We start from the raw sequence: 13,839 nt of genomic DNA on the forward strand, positions 1-13,839 counted from the left end.
AAAATAATCAACAGATTAATCGACAATGAAAATAATGGTTAGTCGCAGCCCTATATTGAATCCCCATGAAATAAGGCCTCACTATCTGTAACATGTATATACTGTCCTGTGTCTGAGTAGACCATTTTCATACTGTTTATATTTTTATAACTGCATATTTAAAGAATGTTTTTGTCTAAGTTATATTCATTTAATGCACCAATAGTGCCTCTGAAATACTCTGTGTGATGTATAAAACAGTCAAAAGTTCTCTTTTTTTTATTTAAAAATACAATTCATCAAGTAAACAAAGATGGTGGGATGGAACCTCCAGGAATTATTTAACCTTTAGACTATTTACATGTTGTTGTTTTGCTGATGCATGCATTAACACGAACACATGACCACAGATAGAAACACACAGAGCCAGAATGATGTGAAAAGTCCCCTGGGTGGAGTGAGACTGCAGCAGCAGCGAGCAGGGTGGAGCCAGAGGGGCGATCGATAAATGCGGGCTGAGGAGTCCAAAGATGGAAGTTGCAGCAGAGCCGATCAGTCAGCTCCGCCATCTGGTGATGCGGGAGGGCGGCTGGACGCCTCCTGGGAGCCGCCTGTCAATCACACTCCTCAGAGTCGTACTTAAAGTCCTGCATGATCTCACTCAGAGCCTCTTTGTTCTTGATGATCCTGGAAAACACAGTAGTTGTTGTGTAAAAGAAAAAAACATTTATGAATGACAGTTTCTTTTACAACCAAAGGATAGTCTGTAGTGAGTGAGTGGCTGGGTCAGAACGCAGTAAGCAGAGGGGTGGTGATAGCTGCTCTTACTCGTGCTTGATCTCCTGAATCTGCTCTGGACAGCCTTCGTCCTCCGGGTGATCCTGGGCCCGCTGCCTGGCCAGCTGCAGCTTGGCTGTCTGTTGAGAAGGCACATCAGATAAGATTTATGCGAACCATTCATCAGAGGAGGACGGAGGGGGAGACAGAGGATGAACTCTGAGATAATAGGAGCTTTATGACAGTACTGGCAGAAAGGCAGTTGAGTTGATATTATTAAAAAAAAAAAGTGATACAAAAGTGCTACACATCACTTTCTGAACGCCAGATGTACGAGATGTGGACTGTTCAAGAATGTGGGAAGCACCGAGGCGGAACATTTTAACACCAAACTGTCCAATCACGATGAGCATCACAGACACACTGCAGCTCTCGTGTCACTGACTTGAAACAGAACCCCCAAATAATCCAATCAGAAGCATCATGGAGTTCTCCTCCATTTATAATTAAAACATCTATGACTTGAGCTGCCAGCATAATAAGAATCGTTGCGTCCTTAGCATGATGGAGGTGAAACTGGTACTTTAACCGAAAGAGAGATTATGAAATGTTTTGCTTAAGAAGTCTGCCTCCTTGTGGTGAAACAGTGGAATTGTATCAAACATGAAACAAAAAGAGAGCTTGAAATAGAGGTCTAACATTTAGGGCTGTCAATCGATTCAAATATTTAATCAAGATTAATCCCAAATTAATGACACATTTTTAACTATTCAAAATGTACCTTAAAGGGAGATTTGTCAAGAATTTACTCTTATCAACATGGGAGTGGGAAAATATGCTTTCTTTATGCAAATGTATGTATATATTTATTATTGGAAATCAGTTAACACAAAACAATGACAAGTATTGTCCAGAAACCCTCACAGGTACTGTATATGCTCAAATCATAACATGGCAAACTGCAGCCCAACAGGTAACAACAGCTGTCAGTGTGTCAGTGTGCTGACTTGACTATGACTTGCCCCAAACTGCATGTGATTATCATAAAGTGGGCATGTCTGTAAAAGGGAGACTCGTGGGTACCCATAGAACCCATTTTCATTCACATATCTTGAGGTCAGAGGTCAAGGGACCCCTTTGAAAATGGCCATGCCAGTGTTTCCTTGCCAAATTTTAGCATAAGTTTGGAGCGTTATTTAACCTCTTTTGCAACAGGCTAGTACGACGTGGTTGTTTACTGTCAGAGGAGTAAAGAAACCAGGAAATATTCACATTTAAGAAGCTGGAATCAGAGAATTTTGACTTTTTGTTTCTTAAAAAAATGACTCAAACCGATTATCAAAAAAGTTGGCGATTAATTCAATAGTTGACGAGTAATCGTTGCAGCTTATTTATGAACTCCTTTTTAATGAATTATTTGGTCTTTATTATTACTTCTGTCCAGTATCTTATTTTAATATCTGTTAATTGCCTCACAAGCATTTGCATGTCTCTTTTCTGTACTAAGATGTTTGTGTGTATTTATCATTGGTGTGGATCTAAAAATCTGCTGATTATATCACCTTCTATATGTAGGACAACAAGTGCACGTTGTTGAAAAATAAAGATGTCGGAGTACCACATTTAGTCCACTATCCCACAACATAGTATACACATATCATTATATAAATTTCCCCTTGTCTTGTACGCTGCTGTTTTTCTGGATTTAATATAACATAAGGAAACATACAGCGTGTGTTTACGTACTAGTTCAAGTTTCTGCTTCTCTTTGCTCTGCAGCTTTTCAATGTGCTCAGAAAGTGCCGGCCTGTCAAACTCGTTGTGCAGCCTCTCCTTGATCTCCAGCACTTCCTTGGAGATGCCGCAGAAGGCCTGTGTTATCTCATGGACCAGCTGCTTGTAGTGGTCGAAGTCATAATGGGGTCCTGTCCTCAAGTAGGCCTCATGTCCTCTGGAAGGCAGTAAAACAATACTGAGATGAATGAGGCGTACAATTTAGATTTCTGAAATAAAGGACAATGATCCCCGGAGACTGGAGGAAATGCGATTGCGTATAGTTATATGCAGTAACTTAAATACTAGATACAAACGTACTCGTCAAAGAGCTGATACGTCTCTACCCGCTCAGACTGAAGGTGATAAAACCTCTGGATCAGGGCTTTAAAGTCTGTAAGGATCTACAGGGAGGAAATCACAGAAAGTTAACACATATCATTCAGAAATAACAGAATAATAATTCATCCAAGCTGGATAACTATTCATATATTATTATTATTTAAGAGCTAATTTTGATTGCTTTGTTTTTTTGTTGTTGTTGTTGTTGTTTTTATATAAGTATGTATTAATAATGTATAAATCCCAAAATAGCCCATGAAATAAGGAATAACCCAACAACATTATTCATTATTCATATTCAACATGAATTACTATTAGTTATTCTCAGACGGATATCGTTGTTTGCTGTGTGTAGAGGTGCCTGTGTGTGAAGTAGTGTGGCAGCAGCGCTGTCCCGAAGCTTCCAATACCTTCACATATTTCTCACCAAAGCTTCGAAGCCCAAAAAATGGTATTCGGGACAGCCCTAATTATTATTATTATTATTATTATTATTATTATTATTATTACTGTCGTCATCACTTAAATCAATTAGAAATACCGTGCATTTGAAAAATATAGTTTAATTAATTTATTTTTTCTTATTTAACCTTTATTTTACGAAGATATTCCTATTGAGATTTAATATCTATTTTTCGGGGTAGTCATAGGTAAAAAAAAAAAAGAAAAAGACATTTCACATAACAGAAACAAGTAACAAACTAAATTACATCAAACAATCAATTAGCAGTGTCTTCAGTAACAGGACATGTAAATAGGCCTTTATCTATTTACATGTATTATTGTAGCCATAATATTTACATATTATGGCTAAATTCTTAATGAAAATACCAGATTATTGATATAATATTGAATGTTACATTGTACTAGACTTGACAGGCTGTAATTAGTGTTCATCAAGAGGAAATAACATATAACGAATAAAGGCTTGTTACATGGCCCATCTGCTTTAGCTACAATAACAATCAGCTCATTAACCCTGATACTAATGGCACTAACTACAGCTACACTAGCTGCAACAGAAACAAGTAACAGACTTAAAACAAACAGCAAATTACATCAAACAATGATTTAGCAGTGTTGTTCAGGAACAGGACGTGTACATTCAGTGGTAACATAGTCCTTAATGCTGTTTTTAAAATCTTCCATGCTAATAAAATAATGTAGTTTAAAGTGACTCTGTAGCTCACACCAAGATGAGGGTGCAACAACCAAAGCTTTGCAAATATTTGCATTTATATTATTCTGAATTTATTTATTCATTATGTTTTGGCCTTTGAACAGACTAAGTAGACACCTTTTCCAGTCAGAGCTCTAATAACCTGAGATTTTTGACATATAATGGGCTGAATACTTAATGAAAATACTAAATTATTGATATAATATTGAATGTTACATTGTAATAGAGTTGATTGGCTGTGATTAGTGATCATCAAGAGGAAATTACATATGACAAATAAAGGCTTATTACATGGCCCAATCTGCTTTAGCTACAGTAAAGTTAAGTGTAACAATCAGTTCATTAAATCTAGTAATACTAATAGGAATTAGCAGTGTTGTTCAGTAACAGGACATGTAAATAGTCTTCCATGCTTATAAAATAATCAAGTTTAAAGTGACACCAAGATGAGGGTGCAAAAACCAAAAGACCAAAGACAGTGTGGGTTTGAGGAATTAGTTAAACTATATGTAGTTACACCTTTGCAAATATTATTATGAATTAATTATGGCTGAAACTGAGTAGGCACTCAGTCTCAGCACTGAGTAGGCAATCAGGATGAGTAGGCACTTTTTCCAGTCACAGCTCTCATAACCTGTGATTTTTTACATATTGTGGGCTAAATTCTTTTCTTCTTTTTTTTTAAACAATATTTTTATTGAATTTTACATATAGACATATATACACATACAGACACACTAACAATATTAATAATTAAATTATACAATGAAATGTTTAGTCAGAATTTCAAAGAAAGAGAGACATGACATTTCATGTATTTCACTTATCTAACAAATAAAATAAAAGATAAGACAAAATAAACAAATACCTCAAAGAAGAAGAGCAATGGGCTTAATACTTAATGAACATACTATATTATTGATATAATATTGAATGTTACATTGTACTAGACTTGACTGGCTATAATTAGTGTTCATCAAGAGAAAATAACATGACAAATAAAGACTTATTGAATTACATGGCTCATCTGCTTCAGCTACAATAACAATCAACTCATTAAACCTGATCCTAACAGCACTAAAGCTACAACTTCAGCTCCACTAGCAGCTGAGTTACCTTTAGCTTTCATTAGCTTTCATTAGCTTAGCACATGTGGAAGTATTAGTTTAAAGGCTCTCAGACATTTAACTGTAGTATAAGATATCAGATACTCACCATGATGACCTGCCAGAAAGTACTGTCGCTGAGTTTCCACAGTTTATCACAGTGACATGTTTATATTTAATAAATAAAGGAGGTTATTGTTTCACTTCTGTGTGAATCAGCAGCATGTCTGTGAGTGCCCTGCCTCCCGGAAATGACGTTACTGCGCAGTGTATAGCGCTTGCTTTCAAAATAAAAGTCATCATACAACAACAGACTTGCACAGTTCCTGCTGTCGCCTCTATCGACAAGAAACAATACTGTATTGTTTTATAAATATAGTTTAAACATTATTTATATTTGTTTAAACTTGATGTTCACTTGCTACATTTGTAAAAACATCTTATTGTGAAATGATGCTGAACTTTAAGCTCTTCCTGCAGCTGGGACAGTTTTTAACCCAGAGCAGCTTGAGAGTATAAAAGCATAATACAGGCCATTACAGAACCTGTATGCCTATTTACAATGTACATAAAGAGTGTAGGGGCATAATAAAACAAATCTAAACAAGAAGTCTGTATGTTTATAGATCCAACTTTTATAAATGCTTGTAGCTCCTGCAAATGTTATTTTTGCATCTTGTGGAGGATCAGAGTTTGTTGTAGAAACCTGCAAATTATAAGGAGGAGAGTAAAGGTCTAAACAAGATGGTATATTTCTTCCAATAAGTCAAATAGCAGTGAATATATTGTATGTTTAATAGTAAAGTGAAATTACTTATCTGATGCTTCAATAAATATATGCAATTGAACATTTTAAAAAAGTACAAAAGATTTATTTATCATTCCAACCATTAAAAAAAAGCTGAAATGAAATGTTGTTTATTTAGGAACAGGGTATACAAACTGACAATTAGTCTGACAAAATATAAAAGCATCAAGACAAAATCATAAAGCAATTATATTCTGTTAATCCTGCATCAAAAACCTGAGCTTTCAGCAGCATGTTGTTCATTCTGGTTCATTCTGGTAGTTGACAGTCAAAGTACAGTCCAAAAAAAGTAGATTGTTAACACTTAACAATTTATTTTTATTTTCCTAACATGTCACTAAGGGCAAGTTAGGTGCAATAATTAGGCCAGTTATAGGTCATCAGTCTAACTAAAACCTGCAAATAGAATAGAATAGAAAATACTTAATTGTGCTTTTTGCATACAAAAGGCAGACATTTGTCTTTGGTTCGCATGTGCAAAAACTGCTATTAAAAGAGTACATTAAAATAACATATCACATCAGGACAGGACACATTAAACCACATTAAGGAACACATTCACATAAAAACACAATACACCAATAGAAGCTATCTTGTATTTACAGACGAGAATGAACAAAACAATCTCACCACCAGATCCTTTTGGAGCTTTCAGTTTCTGAAGCTTTTGTTTTTCAATATGAACTTTTAAAATGCCCAGAATTGTTTTTTTATTTCAACAGCTACAATGACATCATGCACTGGGACAACAGCTGCTAATGAACCTATGTGGTGAGCTTGTTTTGGCAAGACTATGAAGGTTTTATTTTGAAAGGGGTCAAACTGCCTCTTGCAGCTGTCTGCTACCAACCAATCAAATGCTTCTCTACACAATCAGAAACACTCCACCTCTTTCTATTCAATTACATTATTAAAATGCATTCACAATAATATACGTGGTGGTGCTTTAAAAAGCACAACATTTGTGCTAAAAATAATCATAAAAATCTTTCCTCTGGGATACAGCAAAGACTAAACCTGTTGCTTCTCATCCTGCAGCCCCATTAAACAGAATCCCAGTCCAGTCCACTTGGGGGCTTTTATTTTATCTGGGCCTCGTCTGTCTGCTGTTGTGTGTTTATGCGATTATAGAAAGCATTATTCCAATATGGAGGAAAAGAGGTCGCAAAAGCTACACTGTTAAGAATTTCCCAGTAAAATACCAGTAAAGAACTGGCAGCAGGGTTGCCTTTATGTTACTGTAAAATTAACATTATTATACTGTTGCTGAAATTTACAGCTTTGTACTGTTAATGAAAAATACAGTTTGAACTGTTTTTTTTATTTATTAATTTCACAGTATTTTACAGTTAATTTACTGTTTAAAGATACATTATATAGCTGTTTTTCACCTTTCTTTTACATCATCTTACTGATTTGTTTTAATGCACTATTTAGGTTGTATTTTTTACATACATTTTAATAAACATTATTTTTTGCCTATATGAATAGACTTAGCAGGTTATAGACATAGGAATAGTCACACTAAATACAATTAAAGGCACTTGTTAGGAAAAAGGCTATAATAGACTTGTTGACACTTTTCCCAAAAATGTCTGTCTATAGCTACAAGCACAGAATGCAAACCAGAACAACATGTGAGTGAAGAACAGAGCTAATTCACTGATTTTACAATCATGTACAATGTACAAGCCTAACATGTGCAGATCAGGTCCAAGAATTCAAGAAATACAGCATGAAACTGTTACTGATGATACTTTAGACAGTTGATCAGCAGTAAAGTGCTGTTTTTTAAGAATGCATTATAGAACAGTTAAAAAACGGCCAATGAGCGTAATTTAAAGGGGACATATCATGCTCATCTTCAGGTTCATACTTGTATTTTGGGTTTCTACTATAACATGTTTACATGCTTCAACGTTCAAACAACATATTATTTTCCTCATTCTGCCTGAATATACCTGTATTCACGCTCTGTCTGAAACGCTCCGTTTTAGCGCATTTCAACGGAACTGTGTTGCTAGGAAACAGCTTGGGTCCATGTTTACTTCCTGTCAGTTGATGTTATTTACATACACTGCAACAGGAAATAAACTGGGAAGCATTTAGAATGTTTACGTTTAAAACTGTGAAATAATCCAAATATTGTACATTTGTGACATCACAAATGTACAGAAATCCCAACGGCGGGTTTCAAACGCACAGTTTCTGAATACGGGCTGTGTGTGTTCAACTGTGGATTAAGCGTTTTGATACTTTCACAGTATTTATATATCACTTAAACCTGCTTTATTATATGAAAGACATGAAAATCGCACGTTTTACAATATGGGACCTTTAACAGGTTTTCTTTTGTGTTAACAGTAAAGCACTGTTTTTAAGCAATAACAGGTTAATCCTGTTGAAATCCTGCTGTAAATTAACAGCAATTGTTTACAGTGTACTATACTGTGCAGACAGTACAGGCACTCCTCCGCCTCCAGCCTCCCTCCGCATCTCATTGGTCCATTCAGCAGCTTCAGCACCACGCAGGCTGGACAGCGACACTCAGCCGAGCAGCTCCATCTCCATCTCCATCACATGAGGATGCTGAGCAGCAGCGGCTCTCCATGCACGGTTACTATGACTATCTGATGGTTTTTTTTAAGCCATAATGTTATTGTTTGCATCTCGTCTGTAGAATATGTTGACAGTCGGTTTATTTGCGGTGCATTTACTCCCTCGGTTTGATCAGGATCGACCCGCCTAGTGTCGTCTAAACTCTGCAAGAGGAAGCTGTTTTTTTTGTGTTTTTCTCCGGTCACAGATGCTACCGGGTTCGGTTGGTTGCACCGGGTTTCCCTCCCGTCGAGTGGACAGGCATGACGGCCAGCACCGGCACAGTTAAAGGCATCAGCAGCAGCAGCAGCAGAAGCAGCAGCAGCATCTCATGCCCAGTGCCGCATCAACAAGCCGGGGTCCCTCTACCGGTCCCCCGACGCCTGTTGTGACATGACAGCTCGGGGAAAGAAGAGGAGGATCAAAGGTTACTTGCAGGGGTTCGAGCAGGACCGGGTCGGATCCTTGAGGAGAGGAAGGTGCACGGATCCAGACTGTTTGAGTGGAGAGAGGATATATATCCAAAAATTCATGTGATACTTTATTAAATCCCCAGCAGGGTGTTTTTTCTGCAGCCTCCAGAGAGGTTATAGGGTTATAGCTGCAGCCCCTGGATGTGCACCATACATCAGCAGCAAGGAGGGTGTTGCATTGAACCCCAGCCTTATTGTGATTCTGATTCTGGGCCTACAGTGTGGTAGCATCCACCTTTGCAAGAGAGGTTATAGGGTTATAGCCCCTGGATGTGCACCATACATCTACAAGGAGGGTGGTGCATTGAATTGAAGCTGGATCCTGCATGGACCTCACTTGAAGCCTTATTGTGATTCTGATTTTGGGCCTACAGTGTGGTATAGCACCCACCTTTTGCCTCCACAGTCTCATATGCACGGCCTCATAGTGGTGATCCTGGTCGAGTCCCAGTCAGCAGTGCTGCTCCTCCCCAGACCCAGCAGGCTCACCTGGCTGCTGCTCACCATCACCGTCACCTGCAGCGCCATGGGCTGCATCCAGAGCATCGCCTGCAACAAGTCGCGCATCAAGCGGGAGAACGTGGTGGTGTACGACCTGTCGGCCACCATCGACCACTGTCCGACCGTCATCGAGGAGAACTCGCCCATAGTGCTCCGCTACAAGACGCCCTACTTCAAAGCCTCGGCGCGCATCGTGATGCCTCCCATCCCGCGCAACGACACCTGGGTGGTGGGCTGGATCCAGGCGTGCACGCAGATGGAGTTCTACAACACCTATGGAGACGTCGGCATGTGAGTTTCACACACCTCCACCTGTGTGTGTCCCCATTTACAACTCCTTGTGTGACGTGTTTTCAGTTCAGATGCAAAAAAAAAAAAGGAGTGTGCATGCAGCGTGCGTGCGTCTGTGCGTGCTTGTACTGTACACTGTGTATCACACTGGGCAGCTGTGGCTCAGAGGGTAGAGCAGGTTGTCCACCAATCAGAAGGTCGGTGGTTCGATCCCCGGCTGCTCCAGGTCACATGTCGATGTGTCCTTGAGTAAGACCCTTAACCCCAAATTGCAACACCTTCTCACTCCCAACTCGTCAAATACCGCCACTCTGTCAGTACCCCTCGGCATCGGAGACCAACTCACAGGGTACCCCTCTTGTGTTACTTTTGGACAGAGCAGGGACGGTGTGTCAATATACGCTCGTTACATGCATAGCGTCCTTTCAAAATAAACTTCCATTTCACAGGAAGTAAGGTTCAGGCAACACAACCGCTTAGTTAGGTTTAGGAAACGGTCATGGTTGACGTTAACTTCAAGACTGACGATACTGACAAGTCACGTGACTAAAATGACGCAACAAAATAAGTCAACATTACTTTTAGTTTCACACGGGACACGAGTGTTGTGTTTTGACAAATCCCGAAGGCATAGCCATCGTTGTGTGAATGAGTATTTAGATTAGATCCTGATTGGCAAAGTTGGCACCTTAGCAGCCTCTGCCATCAGTGTATGAATGGGTGTATGAATGGGTGTATGAATGGGTGAATGTTGACATGTAGTGTAAAAGCATTTTGAGTGGTCGGAAGACTAGAAAAGCGCTATATAAGTCCAAATCCATCACACTGAGTTTGCATTTAGAGGAGCATTTGTGCACGCAGCAGGTTAACTGTGCTCGTCAGCCTCCTTCATTCAAACGCCCACCGACAGATTCTGTTCCTGTGACTCTGGCACCTAAATAGAAAAGCTGCTATTAGAGGAGCTAAACAACAGTTGATGCTCTCACACTCAAATTGTGCCCACGGAGACATGTCCTCCCCCACACCCCCATCACACACACACATACACACATATATATACAGTATAATCTGGAGGGCATATGTGAGGGGGTGTTTAATCCTGCTGGGTTTAGGGAGTGGGTGGGTTTAGGGGTGAGAGATTGGGGTTTAGGGAGTGGGTGGGTTTAGGAAGTGAGAGATTGGGGGTTTAGAGTGGCCAAGCACAGCAAATAGATGGAAGAAGGGGGGACACCAGATGACAAAAAACTGTTTGGCACAACAAAGAGATGACGATAATCCACTGACATACTGAACCACTTGCAGGCGGCTGTTGTGTAGTCTCATTGCAAGCTCGTGTCTGGATACAAATTTCAAAGCCTTTCTGAAATTATACTTCTGTTGTTTTCCTTGTAAACAAAAAAAATCACAACTTTTCAAACCTCAGACACACGCCAGCGATCAGGGCTGGTTTAAGGCATAGGCCATATACAGTATAAGCGGTCGCCTATAGGGTGCCACTTTCTGGAGGGCGCTGGTCGCTCTCTATAAAATAATTGTTTTAAAAAATGCCAGTGGGCACCCTTCCTCATTTTCTGCATTGAGGTAACGAATGAACAAATAAAGAAAGAAATACACTTTTCACCCTGTAACTCTCCTTCTCGCTCTTTTTCATCTGCCCGGTCGCACTTGAACGTCACACTTTGGCTGTCGGGGTGGGGGTTGGAGGTTGGGGGGGTACACCATGCCATGCACATCACAACAGCCTGAGTACTGATGTGAGGTTGTTAGACGTACAGATGTCAACAGGCACAGATATCTAGTATTTTCACATTTTATTTTTTCGTAATGAAAAGGTCCGAGCCTTCAGGTGCGCTAGGACAAAAACAGACTTTTGCCTAGGGCACCTAAGCACCTAGAGCCGGCCCTTCCAGCAATCCCTTATCCAAATGTGAATCAAAGAGTCACCTCATCACCAAAATTTAAAATAGTGGGACTTCTATCACTTCCAAATTGACTGGCAGCTCATTTATTAATGTTTCTTTGGCTGACACTAATGATCAATTTCTTTAGCAGTTAATTTAACATTTCAATCAATCATAATTGGTAGAAATAACTGTCCCAGAGCCTAAGATAACATCTTCTTGATTTGGCAAAAATACAGTCCTAAACCCCCAAAAGTATTACATTTACAGTGAGATACAGAGAGTAACAGCAAATCCACCCATTTGAGAAGCTGGAACCTTACATAGACTGTTTGGTAGTTTTGCCTGATAAATAACCTAAATTATTAATAATATAATTGATAATGACTTAACAAAATAGTTGTAGGCTATATAGTTTTCTGACTAATCAGTTAATCAACAGTTTCATCACTATGTGAGAGAGATCAGTTGAGAAACTCACAAAATGCTTATTGATCATCAGTGAGTCCAACTTTTGAATAATGTATTCCAGGGCGTAAAATACCGATGCTTTGTCATGCCCGTGATACCGATGCACAAGGCACCCTTTAGCGTCTGTATGAGACGAACAAGGCTTTCAAGTAACTACAACTACGCTCAGAGAAAGTGGTTGGGCAGTGTGATGACGTAGTTTAAAGAGCCAATCCTAAACCTAACTGGTTTGGTTGCCTAAACCAACACGTTCTCACTCCCAACTCATCAAATACCTAGGTTGCCTAATGCCTAATCACATGTTTACTGTAACTGTAGTGGAGTTTCATCGTGCTGCAGCTTATATGGGTGAAAAAAATACAGATTGGGCCTTTAAAAAGCAACTTAAAAGCAGTTAAAGATCTTGTTTCTACTATTCTCACGTTGCTGCAGTGATGTAAAAGTGCTGTAAGCTATCATGCTTTGGCTACACAGACAATAATTGTTATGATCAATTCATTGTTGGTTTTGGTCTTTTCATGGGATTTATTGATGGTAATGAAAATATAGAATATCACCAGGCGTATCCTTCATATGAAAGGCACACAGTTACCCAGAAATCTCTCTGTTTCCAGCCTCATAGTGTCTGTCTCCTTCCAGGTCGAGCTGGGAGCTGCCTCAGCTACGAGAAGGTCTGGTGAGGGCCATCAGCGACTCCGACGGCGTGAGCTACCCCTGGTATGGAAACACGACGGAGACCGTCACCATAGTGGGCCCCACCTCCAAGCCATCCCGCTTCATCGTTAGCATGAATGACAATTTTTACCCCAGCGTCACCTGGGCCGTGCCGGTCAGCGAATCCAACACGCCCTTGCTGACGAACATCAAAAGAGACCAGAGCTTCACCACCTGGCTGGTGGCGCTCAACACCACGTCCAGGGAAAAGATCCTGCTCCACACCATCAAGTGGAGGATGAGGGTCGACATCGCGGTGGATCCCTCCCTGCCTCTGGGCTCCCGGGCCAGGCTGGTGGGCCGGGTGCACCAGGACCAGCCGCGGGTGCTGACCCGCATGGAGCCCATCCCTCCTAACGCCATGGGGAGGCCCAACGCCAACGACGCCCAGGTTCTGATGTGGAGGCCGAGGAGAGGGCCTCCGCTTGTTGTCATACCATCCAAGTAGAGCGTTGAGAGCATCTGATTGGCCGTCTGTTATAGTGGGTCACTTATGCAGTGAAACGGCGAACAGGATAATCAGATAAAAAGACAAAAAGATCTATAAGCAGGCTGAGACTTGTGTCAACGGCACAAGTCAGTCTTTTGCGTGTAAAATCTCGAGGGGACAACTGCCTTAATTCCCCACCGCTGCCTTTGACGATCCAGAAAGTATGTTGGTCTCTCCACTTCTGGCGCTGTTGAGCCGTTGGGTGGCCTGGCCTTCACTCCAGCCCGGCACAACTGAGCAAAAGCTAACTCTGACAAATCCGCCATTAGTGCTGGAATGTAACGCAAACCTGTACTGTAGCTACTCAGGCCCAGAAAGAAAACGGTCAAGCCTAAAACACAGACCCCGTTTAAAAAGGTTCTTCAGCCTTAATGATGACATAATGCCGGCCTGCTCTGTACTGTACAGTAAAGTGCTGTGTAACAGTGAAACCGA

At 40.3% G+C, this 13,839-nt stretch overlaps 2 protein-coding genes across 2 annotated transcripts; one reads left to right on the forward strand and one right to left on the reverse strand.

The window, feature by feature from the left end:
- Positions 1-242: 242 nt before the first annotated feature.
- rex1bd (required for excision 1-B domain containing) lies at positions 243-5,423 on the reverse strand. Its single transcript, XM_037770814.1, has 5 exons — positions 5,267-5,423; positions 2,851-2,933; positions 2,503-2,707; positions 808-896; positions 243-666 (listed from the first exon to the last, which is right to left on the reverse strand). The coding sequence occupies exons 1-5, from the start codon at positions 5,267-5,269 to the stop codon at positions 594-596; spliced, it is 453 nt and encodes a 150-aa protein (XP_037626742.1). The 5' UTR covers positions 5,270-5,423; the 3' UTR covers positions 243-593.
- Positions 5,424-8,359: 2,936 nt separating this feature from the next.
- Positions 8,360-13,839, forward strand: fam78bb (family with sequence similarity 78 member Bb). The gene is made up of 2 exons (XM_037770813.1): positions 8,360-9,828; positions 12,840-13,839. The coding sequence occupies exons 1-2, from the start codon at positions 9,449-9,451 to the stop codon at positions 13,360-13,362; spliced, it is 903 nt and encodes a 300-aa protein (XP_037626741.1). The 5' UTR covers positions 8,360-9,448; the 3' UTR covers positions 13,363-13,839.

Source organism: Sebastes umbrosus, chromosome 5, assembly GCF_015220745.1.
Source record: "Sebastes umbrosus isolate fSebUmb1 chromosome 5, fSebUmb1.pri, whole genome shotgun sequence".
NCBI classification, from domain to species: Eukaryota; Metazoa; Chordata; class Actinopteri; order Perciformes; family Sebastidae; genus Sebastes; species Sebastes umbrosus.

What these genes read in the sequence shown, in the direction of transcription:
- rex1bd (XM_037770814.1), bottom strand. An exon ending in ACGTATCAGCTCTTTGACGA is followed by an intron (nt 2,708 to 2,850) that starts GTACGTTTGTAT and finishes ACTGCCTTCCAG; the next exon opens with AGGACATGAGGCCTACTTGA. An exon ending in ATTCAGGAGATCAAGCACGA is followed by an intron (nt 667 to 807) that starts GTAAGAGCAGCT and finishes TGTGTTTTCCAG; the next exon opens with GATCATCAAGAACAAAGAGG.
- fam78bb (XM_037770813.1), top strand. Translation starts at nt 9,449, where the DNA reads ATGCACGGCCTCATAGTGGTGATCCTGGTCGAGTCCCAGTCAGCAGTG. An exon ending in ACCTATGGAGACGTCGGCAT is followed by an intron (nt 9,829 to 12,839) that starts GTGAGTTTCACA and finishes GTCTCCTTCCAG; the next exon opens with GTCGAGCTGGGAGCTGCCTC.